This window comes from Eretmochelys imbricata, chromosome 6, assembly GCF_965152235.1.
Source record: "Eretmochelys imbricata isolate rEreImb1 chromosome 6, rEreImb1.hap1, whole genome shotgun sequence".
NCBI classification, from domain to species: Eukaryota; Metazoa; Chordata; order Testudines; family Cheloniidae; genus Eretmochelys; species Eretmochelys imbricata.
The window spans coordinates 94461261-94481313 of NC_135577.1; the positions used below are offsets into that span (position 1 = coordinate 94461261).

At 40.8% G+C, this 20053-nt stretch overlaps 1 protein-coding gene across 16 annotated transcripts in view; it reads left to right on the top strand.

Moving 5' to 3' along the window:
- NRXN3 (neurexin 3) overlaps nucleotides 1-11904 on the top strand; it is a 1334999-nt gene extending 1323095 nt beyond the window's left edge. For 13 of the 16 annotated variants that reach the window (XM_077820368.1, XM_077820370.1, XM_077820371.1 and 10 more), the window contains one exon: nucleotides 11603-11904. In XM_077820368.1, coding sequence (XP_077676494.1) covers nucleotides 11603-11904 — 302 coding nt within the window. Of the gene's footprint in view, nucleotides 1-10978 lie in introns of all 16 variants that reach the window. The other 3 variants (XM_077820366.1, XM_077820367.1, XM_077820380.1) reach the window with 2 other exon arrangements.
- Nucleotides 11905-20053: the final 8149 nt, after the last annotated feature.

Consider the following 20053-nt stretch of genomic DNA (forward strand, 5'->3'; position numbering starts at 1 on the left):
AGCTGCAAGTCACAACAAGGAATGATTAAACTTCAAAGCTTAAATGCCTCGTTGTGAAATTTCCTGTATACTGATTAACCCTGTTAAACCAGAGGCTAAGAATCCTGGTAGGGAATGGTGCCCAGGGACAGTCGTTTTGAAAGTTTGCCCCCCAAAAATAACCCCACTGGGGCTTGCAGTGCCCTCACTGCTGCCACTGTTCTTTGTTGCCAACCAACCCTTTCTCATTCACACATGAACCCAAAAAATCATTCCACATGGATCAGTGAAATGGGTTCAGCCCCAGGAGCCATGTGTGCCTATATGCATTGTCCCTGAGGTTCACCTAGCCAGGTTTCCCAGTCTTTGGTTGAACCTCTCCCCCTTCTTAACACAGTCCCCAGTATATAGTTCCAGCGCAGTCTTCCAGTAGAGGCAGAGGGCATTCCTGCACATGGTAGTGGCCAGGGTAGTCTCATGCCTTTCGCCCTTCAGTGGAAGTCGGGCTTTTCTCATGCAACTCCCATCCTCCCGTCTTTACCAGCTTGGGACACTTTTTCAATAGCACATCCAAGTATAAAGTTGGAGGATTCAGTGTCTCTCTACATATTATTTATTTTTATCTCATGTTCACAAAATTAGCTTTTTTCTCTGAGTGGCTCTGAAAATACTATTGTCCCTCTTGTTAACATAGCCCTCATCTGGATGCTCTCTGTATCATACTTTGTATATAAGACTACCACTGTTCCTCAGCTTCCAGGTCTAGTAAAGCCCAATAGGACTGATTATTAATAAACTTTGTTACCAGTAAAACCGCTTTATAAAATACAAAGGGTCCAATCCTGCAGTCCTTACCCATTAATTTCAATGAGAGTTTTGCCTGTATAAGGCTTTATGGCCTGAAGGTTCAAATACTTACTACCAGTTGTATTGTTTACTATTGTGAATTGTCCACTATCTTCAGTGAGACTAATCACAGATCCAGTCCTACAAACACTTACTACCAGACTAATGCTTACTGCAATGAGTATCTCCATTGGGCCAGATTGTGAATCCCCACTTGGAAGTAGGCCCTTTGACTCTGTGTGAATAATTGCTGACTGTTTTGAAAAACAGGTTAATCAGCATTACTGTTAGCATTTGCCTGTTCAGGCTCCCTGGCAGTAATCATTATTTTAAGTAGAAAGTGTTTGAGGAAATGAATTCTGCACCCTTACTCAAGATGATTAGTACTTACTCACATGAACAATCCCAAAAAGATTAGTTGCACATATGCTGCCCATCATGAGTCTGGGCTGGAGAACTGGGCCTTGAGAAAAGACTGTCATTTTGTAAAAAGAAAAGGAGTACTAGTGGCACCTTAGAGACTAACCAATTTATTTGAGCATATTTGTGTGTTCGATCCCTACAGGCAATATTATAATGAGTGTGGAATGTATTTCCTAGCACCTCTTGCAATTTCCCTCCATCCCCCCACCCCATAGCCCTTCTAATCTGTTCCCATAACCTGCACAGAATCCTTTGGAATGTACTTTGCCCTTACTGGACAGACATGAAATGATATACCACCTTGTTCCTTGAGTCGTCTTCTTTGCTAACTTCCTTTCCCCTCCCTCCCAAGTCCTAGCTTGCTGTTCTGTTTTTCTACTTTCCCTAAATGCAACTTACTTTAAGCATGCATTATTATTATTATTATTAACATCCTACAGTAAAATGAAGCTATTATATAACCCATTTGTCAATCTCAGCCAATTTCTTCTTTCTTTTCCTATGTCTATTTATGACGTACATCCAGACTGCACGTCCTTTTTTCCCTTGTGTTTATTTTAAAAAAAGTAATGAAAAAAAAGCAGTACATTGGTGGGTGGGGAGTTTTTTGGCCAAAAATTAAAAGAAAATTTAAAATGGAGGGAATGCAATCCATAAGCAAAAAATATCCAAATGATGAAAGTGTCCCTAGACTGCTTTGTCTGTTCCTTTTCAATGTGTGCATCTGGTTTGTTCATCTTTGAAAGTGTGTGGAATATTTTTTTCTTTAAAAATAAAATTTAAAAAACCACAGTTGTTCTTTTCTCCCTTCTTGCTGGGGAATAAAGTGCTTTTTGGTTTTGGTTTTGGTTTTTTTAGTGTATCTCTATATATTTATATTTTGATGTATTTCTTTTCAATGGTTGGATTTCTATCTTAGATTTGGGTTGTTCCAATCTAATGACAACAAAAAACAAAAGTTATGAATTGTTTTCTGCAATTTTCCCCCTTACTTCCCTCTTTAAACAAGGAACTACTTCACCTGCAGAATCCTACATCCATACTTTCCAGACCACAGCTGTAAAGAATCTGAATTTAAAACTATCCAATTCAGGGGGAGGGGATACCAAAGCACCCGGGCATATAAAATAAATGGCTTCATTCACTGAAGCACCTAATGTCTCCAATTCCTTAGAACATTGATGTCAACTTCCTGGTGAACATGAGGCTGTGCATAGCTGCAGTTGAAGTTGTTCTAATTCCAGTGCATAAAACTAGTTTTTTTGTTTTTAATCTCTATTAATTATTATTATTATTACTATTATTAGTTTATGTATTTTTACTGCTATTTTTAGAAGGAAAAAAAGCTTTAACTGTTTTTATAATTTGAGAATCTTTAATGAAACTAATTATTATTAATAATTTTTTGTAACTTGCATGTTGAAGAAGTTGCAGCTTAGGGTTTGTGAGATTGTCAATGTTAGAGTTCTGTTCTTTCTTTTTGTTGATGGGCATGAATATGCTCATTTGTTTTTGTATATTGCCCATCCCTTCCTTACAGCCAGAAGCTCTAATGCTGCTAGATCACTCCGTACCGCCCTTACATGGACATGGCAACTGACTTACACATTCACTCCCATCATCTTCATCTCCTGTGTAGTACACTCATAGATTTTACACTCCCAATCCATCCACCCTAGGCATCTTTTTTCTTCCCATAAGTCCCCTCCCCAACCCTTTCTTTAGCATTGTTAAAATTTTATGTGCCGTCATCCATTCCTTAAAACACACACACAAAAATTCTAGGAAAAAAGAAAAGAAAATGTTTTAAAAAATATATATTGAATTGACCAAAAGACAAAAAAACCTTGATTCTCAAAAAGCGTTAGATCTGTAGATACATAAATAATCAAAGCAAATTCTAAAGCCTACATTTTTTTTCAATTGTAGTATGTGAAACATTTTACACAAAGCAAACAAACATATAATTTATAACCCAAAACAACAGAGAAATAAATTCAAATTTATTAAGGTGCAAGATTTTTTTCTTTTCATGTTATGTGGTGTGGATGTATGTGTTGTTGCCTCCCTGTATCACCCTTTGTCGTAAAATAATTATATTTAAAAAAGAAATAATAAATATTTCGCTAAAAAAAGTTTTTAAGAACGACAACAAAACAAAAAAAAGCAAGTTACAAGAATGTGGCAATTCTACTTGTCCAAGAGCATTCTTACACAACTTTCTTTTGTAAATTTTTCTTTCATGCCAAAAAACATGCGGGCAATTTGTTGATGTAAGTTGACTATATGAAATCAATGTGGTATGCTTTCTTCTGACTAATTTTATCTATTTTTGAGTACTTTTTTAAAAAAAGAAACAACATTTTTGATTTCCTATATTCTTTTTTTTTTTCGGTTTTCTTGGGTTTTCTCTTTCTTTTTCTGGTAAAGCGAATGACCTGTTGTTCTTGTTGTTGTTGTTTTCTTTTCTTTTGATGAGCTTAACTTTGTTGTGGAATTTTTATTTTCTAGTGTATGGTTTGGTTTTGAGAAAAAAAAAACCTTAAATTCCTTTATTTAATTTTTGGATATGTTTGTTTTGGTATTTGCTGTTATGTTACATGCTCTCTCTATATTGCCTATTACATGATTGTACTACTCTTCATAGGAGGGGGTGAAGGAGCCCAGGGTAATTCACTCCCATTCTCTGTCAGTTCTCGCCCCAGTTCCTTTTGCCTCCCACAGAAAGAATCAGCGGTAATGCCAAGAGTTTTCACTCAGATGTAAACTTGCTGTAGCCTTGTGCGTAGATTATATCCGGGAGAAAACAAGGGAAGTTTCTTTAAGACACTGGTCCCCATTTGGCAATAGAGTCCCCATTTGCTCTGATCTCCAGTTCCCCCTTTTCCTACAGAAGCATATGCTTCCTGCTAATTTCCTTGATTGTCAGTCTTCTTGCTTCTGCCACAGTCAAAAAGATACTCTCAAGTGTACTGTTACAGTGCAAACCCATCAACCAAAATGGCCCTAGCATCATGACTGCTAACTCTTCCAGCAATTGTAGCATTTGCTTGTTCTCCTCTTCTCCCAACATTTGAATGTCCCGGACTTTTAAAATTTCCCCTGTCTCTTGGGGACTTCCTTCTCTGCAGCATGAATTCCACTGGATAACACTGAGTTCCTGGTAAAAACAAAAAAAGATGTCCTTCCTTTAGGACAGGTGGACTTTTAAAGGGCCAGCATGGTAGTGTGCTACTCAATATATAGCCGATAACTCAGGTTCTACTGACAGCTTCCCGGAAGAATTGATGCTGTAAATGAAACCGGTAATTATGTTGATTAGCAAGTTGTCATTATTGTTGGTGAATCAAGTGGATTTAAAACAGTGATGGGAGAAACTCAAAAGAGTTTGATTAAGCTTCTGTTTGGTTCAGAGAAGCAGTTCAAAGTCTGACTGCTTAGATAAACATTTTCAATCTAACACTTAGGCTGGAAACATGAGAAGCAGCTCTCTCCTGAGATTGCCACTGCCTCCTGGCCGCGATTACATCGTAAAAACCAGTACGTTAATTTTTCTGGGGTATTGCCCCACTCCAGGCCACGTTGAAACTGGTATTTGCTGAGGTGACCAACAATTTACAGACACAAAATTCTCTCCAAACATTAAACTTCAAACTAAATTGAGAACCATCGCATCCAATTCTTACACCCCCAGGAAAGGTGAAGTCAGTTCTTCTTTCCTCCAAAGTAGATCTCTTATCCCTAGGGATCAAAACTCAGGCCTTGGTGTAACTGACGGTGTCTGTCTAAGTAGAAATAAACCTTAGGAACCAACTTGGAAACCAGAGGGAGTTTTGACATTGACCTCAATGTGATCAAGATTGAGCTCTTAATTTAGCTTTTGCGGTTTGCCACTAGGAAAGTGGATTTTGTTAGAGATTCCTGTAGACAGGCTCTTGTGGGGGGGTCTCACATGTTTCAAAGCAATTCAGTTAAACCAAATCTGGCCCCAAAACTAGGGTTTTGTCTAGTCACTTTGGAAACAATTGGTGCTTTGGAAGGAAGGGGGGAGTCAGGATATTTGAGGCAGAAGGCTGAGGCACTCCCACTGGGGAAGTGAGGCCTGCCCTTGTGTTACTGACAGTCAGTTTCAATTAAATGAGGTTGGAAAGAGGTGAGAGAATATTAAAAATGCTCATTTCATATTAGCATCAGATTTCCTGTGACTCAAGAACTGTGGTCTGAATATTTTCCCTCATCACCCTCAAAGAACTCACAGGAGACCAAACCTCAAGAAGTGTTGAAAAACTCAGTGACTTAATTAGAATTTCTTGGCACCCAACTTGCATATATGGAGTAGGGGGGTAGGGAAGGGATTATTTTCCATAGCAGGATGTTTCAGTCTGAAAATGGAGTTGAGTTTCAGTGCAACAATAAAATGTAAATGAGAGACTTTAGATGTGGAATTTCAATACCTGAGGATGTGAATGTGCTGTATTGGGCTTTTCGGCTGGCACCTTAAAGATTTTCAGCCACATCTGGAAGAGACAGTGTTGTGTCCCTTTATATTCATCATGAGAGTTGGAAGTTGAACCTTTCATGTTTCTGTTCGTGTGTGCTTTTTGTGCTGCCTCTCTTTGATGCTTGAGACTCCAGTGAAACAGTCTTGGCCAGAAAGATGAGAATTGGAGGCTGCCAACTTTTCTTTTTTTTTTTTTTGCTTGGTGCCCTCTACATTCATGATTGACCCACAACATCCTCACAGTTCAGAAGGCTTCTATTAAATTTTTTACACTCCATCTTTTCCAGTGACAGAGAGCCCTTACTGTAGATCAGCCCCAGAGGTATGAATTATATATCTATAAAGCACTCATAAAGGAAAAAGCAGGGCAGCCTTCAAGGCTAACGTAGACCTTTTATATCCCCAGTCGTCTCACTAGTTTAAAGGAAAGCACAACCCTCTCAAAAAAGTATAAGATCCAGATTTAAAATGCTAACTTTAAGGAATACACACTGTTCTTTCCCAAGAAAGAAGAAATCCAAAGGAAGCACTTGGATATTAGTGTTTTGTTGGGTTGGGGCTTCACACCACGCAGACCTCAATCCTCTTGGCACTGCTTTTGGCACTTGTCACTTATTTTGCATCCCTACCACAGCAGAGGAAGCCATTTTATCTATTCCTTTTATTTCATCTTTCAGCACTGTGCTGTCAACACAAGCCATTTCAATTTCACAGCTTTCTTCAGGGAGCACCCATCCGCTGGGGAGAGGGGACAAGGGGAATGGGCAGGACTGCAAACAAAAAAGGCCCTGGTGTCTTCTTGGGATGCTTTGAATTCTGTAAACAGGTTCTGAATCCACAGCTCATCTGCCAGTACCACTAACTGACGCTTGCTTTCCAAACAAAGCAATAGCAGCCAGGAACCAACATCCCATGTCTCTGCAGTTGAATCTCAATCAAACAGAGAGTAGTGGATATCTTTTAAGAGGGAATTTCACTGTACATTTTCTAAGCATTAGCTTCACAATTCAGTAACAATGGACCAAATCATGAAGGACTTCAAGAATTGGCCCCCAAATATTTAGCACTAATGTAGCCCTTTGCAACATCAGATTATTTTTCAAACAAGTAATTAACAGACTTTAATCCTGACCATTTATTTAATGGGAGTCAGATGACTGCATCCCCCTACAGTTATCTGAAATCTGTACCTCTTGTATCTCTTTTGGTGCTATACATACTTTGGACAATAAAATGGGCACTAATTATATAGGGAAAGGCCTGAACCTTCAGGGTCTGCACCACAGAGCCACTGTGTGAGAATGTTTCAACTCTTAGATGTAGGCAGAGATTTCTAGGTTAAATGTCAAATTTCAGAGTAACAGCCGTGTTAATCTGTATTCGCAAAAAGAAAAGGAGTACTTGTGGCACCTTAGAGACTAACCAATTTATTTGAGGATGAGCTTTCGTGAGCTACAGCTCACTTCATCGGATGCAGTTATACATTCACAGGAAGCAGCAACATGTGCATACCATCAAGTAACAAACCTAAATACTCCTTCCTCACTGCGTTATTGTTGGGATTTCCTGTATGAGACACTAGCCGATTTTAGTGCGAATGAAAGAACATTCCGCCCACCAATCCAAAAACCAAACCAAACCATGAATTCCAAGAGCCACAATATCTTAGCAACTTTGACCAATGTATTTATTCCTTGGTAGGGAGATGATTCCTCTAAAAACCATGAACCCCAGGAGAAGGACCCTTAACTGTATCTTTATTTTTTGGGTGTAGCTTGCACCCATGATACGACTCACCAGACACACTGGGCCAAATTCAGAGGTGAGATTAAGTGATTCCAAGAAAGCCTAAATTGTCTCAGCTGTGCAAGCACATAAGTTATACTACCTCTCAGATACATGCTAAGACTCAGACTCACCTCTGAATTTGGCTCACTGTCTTCTTTCTGACCTACTTTTGTACACAAAGAGACAATTCAGTTACATATGTGGAACCCCATTAATCCTAGTAGCTCTGTTAGACTCTTCTTGATGTTTCATGAAAAACACAACCATTTTATAATGACCTATTTGATCATTAACTGCAAGTAAAAAATAAATCCTAGAAAAATGAATTGCTTTTTAATGCAAGTGGTTGTTCTGCTAATGAAAGCTTTGTCTTCTGGTTTTAAAAACTAAATATTTCCATCTCCTTGAGGTCAAGTCCAAAGAGTTGATTGTAAAATGGACTAAAGTATTTCCTTCTGGGAGGAAAGCTGCCCAAAATATTGCCCCATTGGGTGGCAGATCAACAGAAGCCATTTGTAAGCATAGTAGCTTTTAATAACAGAGGCACTTCAGAGGCTTTAGATGGGCAATTAAAAACTGCCAAACTTCAGACTCCAGTTGTATGTCACAGATGGTGCACTAAAATTGCAGATGAATGCTATTTTATAATGGTGGATGAATTGATCTCAAAATCACTATCAGCCACTCAACAGACCTCAGATGACTTTCAATGACTTCAATTCCCCACTCAACAGACAGCTCAATTCATATTTGGCTGAAAATTCCATTATTTTATTCACTCTTATCTAGTCCATGGAACTTATTCTGATAGATGATCTTTTCCTGAAGGCCCTCGTTCAAGTTTGTTTTGAGACCATGTGATAATATGGATTATCCATGCCCCACGCTAACAATGGACAGAAAACAAACTTCTGAAACAGTAGCATAAACAGGAACAGGACAAGTGCCTGTTATTATTTCACAAGGAGCAGACCGGAATCACAGGTTCACAAAATGCAATGTAGTCGTTTGGCAAACTGCAGCGTAATGATGCTCTTTGCCTTTCCCATGTTTGTACTGAACAGATACAATTTGAAGAAATCCTGTGGGATTATTTTAGACACATAATATTCAATTTTTCCCTTCTTTGTTCAGTAACAGAGGTGGCAGGAACATTACCTGGAAGCTCAGAAAATGAAATGACATCTCCAAATTGCCATTTTCATTTCATACATTAGAACGAGCTTTGCTCCACGAGTATATTAAGAGGCTAAGTAAAATAATGGATTCTTATTTGGGGCTAATTTCTAGTGCCACTTAAGTAAACATTAAGGTTTCGATTGACTTCAGTGGTACCAGCATTTTACTTCTACTGAAGGATACGAATAACCATGTGCCACTGTTGCTATCCGATTTGAAATACTGAAGGCGGTACATTTTAAAGGCACTGAAACTACATTTGTACACTCCAATTGGTGGTTAAAAATGACTGCTGCCCAAGTAAATTTGGATTGAATTGGTGGTAAACCTGCAAGCACCCATCAAACAAGATTTAGGACAAAATCATATTCTCTGATCAGTAGCGTATGGTGACATATGTTTTGTAGAGCTACCATTGGCAGTGGAACTGCCAATGGAAATTCAGTGTGAAACAAATGCAGAAAATACAATAGAGCATCACAGTGCAGATAGCAGAATTTTTGATCCTAACGCCATTCAACAGTCACTTGGGTGAAAGACAATTAATTAACACTAATTAATTAAGTCAAAGCCAGAGTTTTTTACTCAGTCTGATTCTCTATTGCCTTGCACTTTCTGTAGCCATATATACTTGTGCAAAATGTGAGTAAAATAATACTAAATCCTCAGAATTCTCCACTTACACTAGTGGTAACATTTTACACAAGTAGGCACTCGCTTTACACTGATGTAAATGATTACTCAAAAGATGGTTTACCTTAGGATCTCAGGATATAGCTCAATTAGCTTAAATGCCTAACAAAATTATAACTAAAAGCAAAATTTACATGCAAAGGCAACATGACTCAGTTAAAAAAAAAAGATAGAACGCTAAACTTAAGCACAAGACTGTGTGACCTGACCATACATGCGAGTAATCCATTATGCTTCCATACCCACATAAAAGACAAGTGGACTGATAGCCTCCTGAGCCTGAAAATAGAGTCACATTACAGTGGAAGTGTGACTCAAGCCTCTACCCTGATAAAACAAAAAATCTTAGGAGGCCTCATTGCTTGCAAGCACCACAGTGGTGCTGAGATACCCAGGTTCTGAAATGACCTTGGGTCTCTTATTCACAGAGATAATGAGCTTGGGTATGGAGAAAGTGAGGAATGGCTGCTGGTTGTTCACAGCACAAGCACTCCCAGACAGCAGATTATGAGATTTTCTCATTTAGTACCTGCTTCACAGAAAGCTGTCTGCCACACTAGAGAAAAAGTAACATTCATCACAACCAGCAGCACAGAAAGAAATACCAGAAAGTGCAGGATGGAGATTACTCCTCACTTTCGTGGCCTGGGCTCAAGTCCTGATTTAGGTCATCCTATTTCTTATTTATCCATTTCATTAAACCACAACACAGTTTGGCACAATCAACCAGGATTGTCAGTGTCCCTGAAAGCACAGCACTGAAACAACAAGGAGTATTGCGGATCAATAGCAGGGTGCGTTAGCAGAGCTGAGAAGGGGCAGGGAGAGGGAAAGGGCTAGAGTAGCAGAGGGTATTGAAGATCAAAAAGACAACCATGCATTGAGGAGCTCTCTGTGCCTTCTTGCACCACATCTAGTTCCAACCACAACAGTCCATCCCTACCTTTCATGCGCACTTCATTCACTCACACAATTTAAAAAACAGGACGGACAAACAAGAAGAAAAGGTTGAACTGGGAATTGTTTGGAAGTTGCTGTGGAACTCAAATGGCAGAGAAGAAATACCAGTGACAAGAAAGATCAGAGGAAAAACTGGTAAAATCAGCATGCTTCAGCAGCAAAATCCAACCCAAGAGACCAGTACTGTATGGAGGTTTGGAGTAATTCCACAATTAAGTATTCTTTTCCCCATATACTAAAAGACATAAGAAAATGGAACCATGCCAAGTTTGAATTCTGCAGTCACTTGAGAGTATCTTCCGGATCTTCAAAGTATCTTCAAACCCTTTGGTCCCTAGGATTTCAAATTCTCTCACTTGAACATACCTAGGAGAGATTAAAATAGAGAGGAATTGGAATGGCCAATTCACCTATCTCAAAAGCAGGGTTGGGCAGAAAGCGTCCTAGAACCCTGAAAAAGTATGTTGACGGTGTGGATAGGGGCAGGAAATCTGCCTCCATGACACTTCTTCATAACAGTCCTTCACCACCTTTGAGCTCAGTGAATTGAACATGATGCACTGTGTCATGAATATTTACTAATCTTCTGTTTTTTCTTTTCAATCCCAGGAGGTGAATTAGTTATCCCTCTACTTGTAGAAGACCCTTTAGATATCCCTCCTATTGCTACTCGTGCACCTTTCATTACACTCCCCCCTACCTTTCGCCCCCTCCTCACCATTATTGAGACCACCAAAGATTCCCTGTCCATGACCTCTGAGGCGGGGTTACCTTGCTTGTCGGACCAAGGCAGCGATGGTTGTGATGATGATGGCTTGGTGATATCTGGGTATGGCTCAGGGGAAACCTTTGACTCTAACCTACCCCCTACTGATGATGAAGATTTTTACACCACCTTCTCCTTGGTAACAGATAAGAGTCTTTCCACTTCAGTCTTCGAAGGTGGCTACAAAGCACATGCACCTAAGTGGGAATCCAAGGACTTTAGACCTAACAAAGTCTCCGAAACTGGTAGGACTACTACCACGGCTTTGTCCCCTGAGCTGATCCGCTCCACAGCTTCGTCCTCGACTGGGATGGTACCCAAATTGCCTGCTGGCAAAATGAATAACCGTGAGCTCAAACCCCAGCCTGACATAGTCTTGCTTCCGTTGCCCACTGCCTATGAGCTAGACAGCACAAAGCTGAAGAGCCCGCTAATAACTTCCCCCATGTTCCGTAATGTGCCCACAGCAAACCCCACGGAGCCAGGAATCAGACGGGTTCCGGGGGCCTCAGAGGTGGTCCGCGAGTCGAGCAGCACAACGGGGATGGTCGTCGGTATTGTGGCTGCTGCCGCCCTCTGCATCCTGATCCTCCTGTACGCCATGTACAAGTACAGGAACAGGGACGAGGGGTCCTATCAGGTGGATGAGACGCGGAACTACATCAGCAACTCAGCCCAGAGCAATGGCACGCTCGTGAAGGAGAAGCAGCAGAGCACAAAGAGCGGCCACAAGAAACAGAAAAACAAGGACAAAGAGTATTATGTGTAAAAATATACTTATTTATATATAAATATATACATACTTAATGAGATTTAACTGAAATATCAGAGCCGTTACAGCTAACGAGATTGGGAGCTACAGTTTGTGGGAAAAAAAATTGGGAAAAAAATTCAGCTGTGACTGTTAACGTCTCAGTCATCGCTTGGAGTCAGCAAACTCTGCCCTACTGTATTATAAAGCACACTTAGCGTTCTGGAGATGGCACACGCAGCTCTACCATGCTGGTGGACTTGGAAGTCTCCACATCTCCTCTTCGCTGAACTTTCCGCAAAAGGTAGAAGATTCACGGCTTACTTGTTTCATATCTCCAAGTGAGTCTTAATGATGTTCGTGATCTTTGACTGTATCGATCATTTTTCAGTTTACTTATTAAAAAAAAAGAAAGAAAGAAAAAGAAAAAATGCATAAACATTTTAAACAAACAAACAAAAAAATCAAACAAACTGATCTGGCCATGTCCAGCATACGTATAATTTTTCGAGATCTGAGCGGGGGGGTGGGGAATAAATGGTTTTGGGGCTTGTTGGTTTTTGTTTGGTTTTGTTTGGTTTTCTTTGCCTGTTTTAGGGGGGTGGGGAGAAGAGAATGAACCAGGACATGAGTCAAGAAGAAATCTGGGGAGTTGGGGGAGGAACCCACCTAATAAATAAAGAGACTATTGCCATATATGAACTCAAAAGCTACCCATGGTGTTCACTCTACATATCTGGTTGTGTGTTCTCTAGAATCCGTTGTCTACAGTAAGTTATTTGCTAATAGCACAGTGAAAGTGTGTAATGGGTGATGATGAAGATGATTCTCATGGAAAACTAGTCCCCTTAGATTTGGCTCCAGTATTTGCAACTGAACTTATGAACAGTCTGGTTTGATTGAGGCCATTGGCTTTATTTGACAAGACCATTGAGTATGCATTAGCACAGCCAAACTATGGCTAAAGAGGGGGTGGGGGAGAGAAAGCAAAACAAAAGTGATCAGCTATTCTGAGCTAGATATACAATGCTAAACTAAGGGAGCCTTTTCTTTGGGTTCTGGTTCTGTGACTGATTGCAATGCATGCAAAAAAATTAATAATAAAGCGGTTGAATAAAGAGGTCAGAAAGACAATACTGGAGTTCAACCTTTGACAAGAACCATAAACATCACACAAGCCAAACACATGCTGCGAATAAGTGCAAAATTCATAGGGTTTTTTTTGACATGAAGATTTTTTCATATGTAATATTTTAATTTTGTAGCTTGACATTTCTGACTATCTCTGTCTTTCCATTTGCCCTATTCTCCCTTTACGCTCTCTTTTATATAACAGAAAAGAAATTAATAAAGCTGCTGTGACACAAAAATAATAAAAGGAGTTAATAATAGTATTATATATATAAATATATATATATATATATATACACAGATATATTTATCACCATATGTTCGATGGGACGACTGGAAAAGGTATTTACATGGAATGAGAATGTTGTTTTAGAAGAAAAACATTTTAATAATATCAACAAAAAGCAAACCATAAAAATGTGAAGAGAGTGTGTGTTTTAGCTTTGTCACAGTTAGCTGTGTCAAAAGGATAAAAAAAAATTCTCAGATTTTGTTTACATATTTTACTACTTTTTTTGCTAGTGTAATTTCTAGATTACCCTGAGGTATATAATGTTTTATGGTTAAACCTGGCTTGTTTTGTTTGTTTTTAGTTGATTTAATTAATCTTGGTTGTTTTGGTTTTTATTTTTCCCCAATTATGTGAAAGGAAGTAACTTACTGTACAGAACAATAACCAAGTGGTTTCATGGCCATGACTGTCATGTGCAAAAAGCAAAAGAGAGGGGGAGAGAGGCAAAAAGAAAAACAAACACAAAATGAATTGAGGACTTTGGAGTATCAGAAATGTACAATTTCTCTGTGTACAGATGAAAACTAATCAGCTGTTTAGATTTAGCAATCTACTCTTGCTGGTGTTTATAATTCGCATGAATATTTGACTTTGAAGAAAAGTGTCATCAAACGCACACACGCACATGGGAACAAAATAAAAAGCAGCCTTCTCATGTTAGAGATGAGGCTTTTGCAGTTAACAGCTTTTCAGTGTGTGTGTGTGTGTGTGTGTGTGTGTGTGTGTGAGGTTGTTTTTTGGGTGGTTTATTTTTTGTTTTGATTTTTTTTTAAATACTAAAAAAGAAAAAAAAGACAAGTTTTAAAAAGGTATGAAAGCACGATTTTAGACAACTTAAGTGGCCGAACCTATCTGAAGTTGATTATTTCTCAATGTCTGTAAAAGATTGCTGTTCTTGGAGTCTTGTGAAATGATTTCTTGCTTTCTTTCTTTCTTTTTTTTAACCCCCACCCCCCATTTTTTTTAAGAAAAAAAATCCCACCTTCTTTTCTGTTACTTTTTTTGTGTAAGTTTCTATTCAACAGTTTTTTGGGAACATGTGCATTTCTGTATGTGGGCTTCTACCATACCCCTGTTGTTTTATGCACAGAACCTTAAGGCTATTCATTTGAATTATTGTGACGTTACTGCTTTTTTCCCCCCCTTCTTTCTTTCTTTCTTTTCTTTTCTTTTCTTTTTTTTTCTTATTTGCATTTTTGTTCAAGGATATGCTTAGCAATAAAATGTTCTTCCCAAAGCCTTGGATGTTGCTGTCCTTTTATTTCCAAAAGACTCAAGAGACACTCTAATGTTCTGTAGGTGAGATGAGCATGGTAACAGCAAAATAGCATAGTGTGGAAGGTATTGTGGGGCTCAGTCCAGCCAACCTAACTAGCCCATAGTCAAATAAGTAGCCCAACTGACGTCAGTGGGGATACGTGGGAGAGTCAGACTTCACAGGATCGGGCCCCTAATTATTATTCATAGTCACAAGGAAAAGCAAACTGCTAGAACAAAAATTGTTTTAAAGAATAATTAACAGTTATGGGCCAAACCCTGAGTCATTATGTCGTTTTAACTCAGTCCTTTACTCCCATGGCAGTTTTGGTGAGTAATTAGTGAGCAAGGACCTTAGGATTTGATGCATAGAAATCAGAGCAGGTTAAGACCTGTCAGATTATTTAATCCTTTGCTCTACAGCAGATTTTCTGATGCTTTGTCTAGTCTAGTTTCAAGTGTCCACAGGGCTAGGACTTTGGAAGCTAGGTCAAATAAGAACCTGTTTTGACTATCTGATGATGTAGCAACTCAAGGAATGTAGAGCCCCATGTGAGTACATGATAAACTGACGCCTTTCAAGTTGTTGTAAGGTACATTTCCCCCACCCCCTCGTTATAGTCTGGTTTCATTGTCAAGCACTTTAACCAGTGGGCAATTACCTACATTTTAAATATGGCTTAGTAGAACATAACCTTTCAACAGGAACCTGCTTTCCTACATATCCAAATGGAAACTGCATTCATGAATCATTCCTTTGTATCACCAGAACAGAGTGAGGCTACAAAGCATTGGTACAACTGCAGCTCTCCCAAAGAGAGCATTTGCCCCAATCCAAGATAAGAAGATAGAGAAATGCTGACAGGAATTTGGAAAATTCAGCTTATGAAATATCAATAATATTAAATGATATTTATTTAACTATTGAAGGCCTTATTGCTAACCACTGAGGTTTTTCCTTTAATCAAATTGTTATAGCAGCTATATGCCATGGCACTTAAAAACTCAAAGCTATTGCTAAATTTCCAGCCCAGATGGTGCTGTGACGATGTGACGACCCCTTCCCTAATGGCAAGAAGCTTGCGGAGAGTATGTAATTAGTTTTCTTTTACTGGTATATAATGGATGCTGCCATTGAGCTCAAAGCTGTAGAGTTTTGGAACCAAAGGGCCCAGTGGGGACAGATTCTACCATCAACAAAGGTCTGAACCTGTAGTCCTTTCTCATTTTTAATTCAGACTTAATTCTCATTCAAATCAGTTGTCCAAATTATGGGGATCTTATTCAGTTATGCGTCAGGAGGGGATGGGCCTTCTACATGTGGATTTCACCCTGGGTTAATGGAGGCACTAAGCAATTAATTTTGTGATCCTGCTCCAAATGAATTAATTTTGTGACCCCAGCCCTTATATCAACTCCACTTGCCCAGCCCCCACAACCACTCTGAACCTTCTTTGGCCCACATATGCCCATGCGCCCCCCGGCACACCTCTGCTTCTGCAGCTGTGGAGGTTCTTCACCCCAACCCAAGCTGGGGGACGAGGGAGGGTGGTGGACCAGTTCCAGGGGCTCTTCCACCCTCCCGCATCTTGGGGTAGTGGAAGGGCAGCTTCATGGTGGTTCTCCTCCCTCCCTTCCTGGGTCTGGTGTTGCAGCATTACCCAACAGTGGTGGGGGGAGGAAGAGAGAGGAGCAATCCCATTTCTCACAAGAGGGTTGGGAGCAAAGATGCCCTGAGCTGCTGGGCTCTGTTGGCTCCCACTTTACCTTGTGTGAAAACAGTATGGGCTGCTTCCTCTTTTACCCCTTCCCATAGCCAAAAACGTCTGTCAGTGCCATGGGGGCAGGGGCGGGGAGGGGTGCTCTACCTGCCTCCTGCAGCAGCTGTTCTACCCCAGGTGATGGAGATGTGTGGAAAACTGCCAGGCAGAAAGGTTCCCTGCCACCCCGGCCCTCCAAAAAAAAAAAATCACACAAAGGAAGTTGCTTCCCCGGACTGGCTCCAGCAGGGGCAAAAAGCACCCCAGTTGCATTAAATCCCTGAGATATGTTGACACTGGAGCACAGTCTGTCTCAGCCAGGGCGGCGCTTTCTGTCCTCGTGGCGCTGCAGCTCTGGAGAACCGCTCACCAGCGGGTTGGGCCATCATCCCTTATAACAGCCGTAGCTGGCATGATTTGTGTGGCTCCACATATGACATTTCCCACCCACTTCAGCAAGTCTCTGCCTCGCCTCTCGCTGAGGGTGAGCTGGGGAAGCACAGGCCCAACAAGGCAGCAAAGCAATTGCTCATCTCATGCGCCTCTGGCCACCACCTCCTTCAGTCGCTGTTGTCTTCTCTATTGCTGATTTGGAAGGAGCAGCGAGAGGAGAGGCAGAGCAGTGGCCTACAGATCCAGTGCCACAGGGGAATTCACTGCAGAGGAAACCTTGATGCCTGCCTGCTGCTCAGCAGGAATGCATGGGAACCTAGCTGGGTTGTGGGCAACACAAGTGACAAGGTGGGGGTGCGGTATTGCAGCCATGAGTGCCATCTGAGATGCCTGATGGTAGCTTAAAATAGAGTCTATATCTGTGCCTGTCTCTTGCTTATTTTCCTCTTCCTCACATAATAAGCTCCCCAAGAGATGCAACATTCTCTCATCACCCAAAAAATGTGTCTTTCCTGTAGGGAGGGACCATCCTGCATGTGGAAAAATCATCCTTTTGGTCTTTCCTCTAGCACCCTGGATGGTCATCTCACTGTCTTCTGTCCCAACACGTTCCGCCCTTCCTCCTTTCCTTGGGCGTCTACTTACATTGTCTTTCTACCAGCAGCAGATTTTATGAAGAAACAGAAAGGCTCTCTTATTTGTGCAGGTATAATAGCCATGCCACTGCAAACTGTGTGGCCTGTGTAAAGAGTTTAGAATGTAGCCCAGCGAATTTACAGATGAAGTTGCTCAAGGCTGTAGTCTACAATTTTTAATAGTTTAGTCATTTTTGTTTAGTCAACAATTTGTACAGTGTTTCCATTATTCAGCTTTTCCTATGGTAAATTATGCAGCAGTAGAGGCCATGGGTGGGGGCGGGTCTCCTTTCACTCACACAGGTTTTACACCAGTTTAAACTGACTTCAGGATGTTATTCTTTATTTACGCTAATCAAAAGTGCAAATAAAGACTTAGAGCCATTGTCTGTAGCGTGGAGTGCCTTCTCCGCTAACACACTTGAATGATGTTTATTTCACCACACAAAGACAAAATAGGCTTTAGTATACATAGTTCACATGGGGCTAAATCCCTTCCTTAAGGTGATTTTTTAAAAGTATTACTCACTAGGCCAAGCTAGCCTGAGCCAGTGAACAAGCAGCCGTAAAGTAGCTCTGCAGTCATTCTGTGGAGCAAGGTTTGGAACCTCTCAATGACAGCCAGGGTAGTTAGGCCCTCTCAGATAGTCCTCTGCAGATCTCTGAGCCCCTTCTTTACACACACAAGGACCAGGGCAGTTACTGCTGCTGTAAGGAAGTAGCAGCCTCCATGGAATTGGTGTTGGGACAGAGACATGACCGGAGAAGTGGGTTCCCGGTTTGTTAACAAACCAGATCTTTCATTGGTGGTGAAGGGGTGTCTGTGTCCTCTGTGCCTGTTTCCTCTGAGTCTCATTTGATAAAGCGCTTTTTTTGGCACCAATGTCTTACTCCTTCGATTTCCAGCTGGCAGACTTACTCTTTGAGCCCAACATCTCCTTTGAGGCCGATCAGGTAAGAAGACCCTCCTGCCCTGTGCCAGACAAAATCCTGCCAGAACCTTTTGGGAATCCTACACATGCCTTTCCCAAATGACCTGGTGTGTTAGGTCCCGCATCAGGGACGGGATAGAGTTGGCTGATCACATTTTAAAAACTCTAGTGTACCCAGGAGTTATGTGTAGGTTGCCCTGGATAAAGCCCTGGCTGGAGAGCTGAAAGTTCCCCTCTCCCCAAGAGGAAAATTTGGATGAAACAAAGTAAAGTGTACTACTAAAGATAAAAGCACTATAAAGGCAATTATTAATGGGGCTTGGGGACTTCCTGAAAACTCAATGCTGAGACAGCGAAATTTGGATTTCATGACACAAACAGGCTATTAAATGCCCAAAAGACTGGACCAGAAAATGGCACTGAATCACACCATGGAATGAGCGCCACAAACAGGAAAAGCGAAAGCACCAGAGAGCATCTGTCATGATAGCACATTGATTTCCTTGCTCTAAGTAAAGTTTTGCACTGTTCTCAGTGTCATGGTTTGGATCAATAATTTATAGTCCTCATAAAAACTGGAGGTAACAGCAGGCCTTTGATAGGGAGGAAAAGGCGAGGGAAAAGATGAGACAGAAGACATCTCATGCTGAAAGGAACAATATCTATCTTATTTTAAAGGTAATTGAAGGAAGAAAAGTATTTGCATGGTTCACATCTCTCCCACACACTCTAAAATAATGAAAGCTTGCATACAAATGTTTTAGTAAAAATCGTATACTCTGGTCAAGCACAGAAAAGTTAAGAAATGCCAGAAAGAAGGTTGCCTATTTACCCCTTATTTGCTCCCCCTTCACTGAACTAGGGTATCAAGTGCCTGACTAACATTAATTTAGGGCCATATATCCACTTGCAATAAAAGACTTCACCCTTTTACAAATGGGGAAGCTGAGACAAAAATACCTGAGGCAACCCATAAAATCAGTGGCAGCACCAGGATTAGAATTCAGACACGCTAATTCCTTGCCCTAGGCTCATGCCTCCAAATTTCACTATGTTACTACTGGAGCTGGCGAACATCCACAGCGCCATTGACTGCAGTTGTAGTTGTGAGGGCTCAACAACTCTGGAAATCAGGCCTCAAATGCCCTAAGCTGGCACCCGGAAAATGATGCACACGCAATTAGTGTCCACCTCCCAACTTCTAGAGTAAGAGGTTGTGATATTCCCCAGGGTACAATCTGGCCTGCTGAATAGCTGTGTCTCCTCAGTTCTCCAACCAAGGATGGCTTTTACACCACTTTAACGGTGAACAAGTCACTCCTGGCCAGTTAACACACAGCCTGCAGCATGTAACTTGTGCCCACAGTATTGAGCACTCCGAGCTTGCCACCCGTGAAGTACACTGCAGAAGAACACCAGCAGATTCTCTAAGCCCAGGCTTTCCTCCAGAAATGTGCGTCTTGTGTTGCCCAGCACCTTGCTGAATAATGCAAGCTCAAACAAAGGCCATCATTTCGTCAATGGAAAATGCTATACACCAGCTTTGTTATCCCAAATGAAGTTTCCCACACACTTTAAGCTAAAGACACTGGTTTGATAAAACTGGGAAACAAGTTTATTAACTACGGAAAGATTTTAAGTGACTACAACTAATGAGGCATAAAGGTCAGGATTGGTTACAAAAGAAGTAACAGATAAAACACAAGTGAAATGCCTAAATTAACAAGCTAAGTGACCTTAAGAGCAAAAAGATTTCTAAGCTTCCAG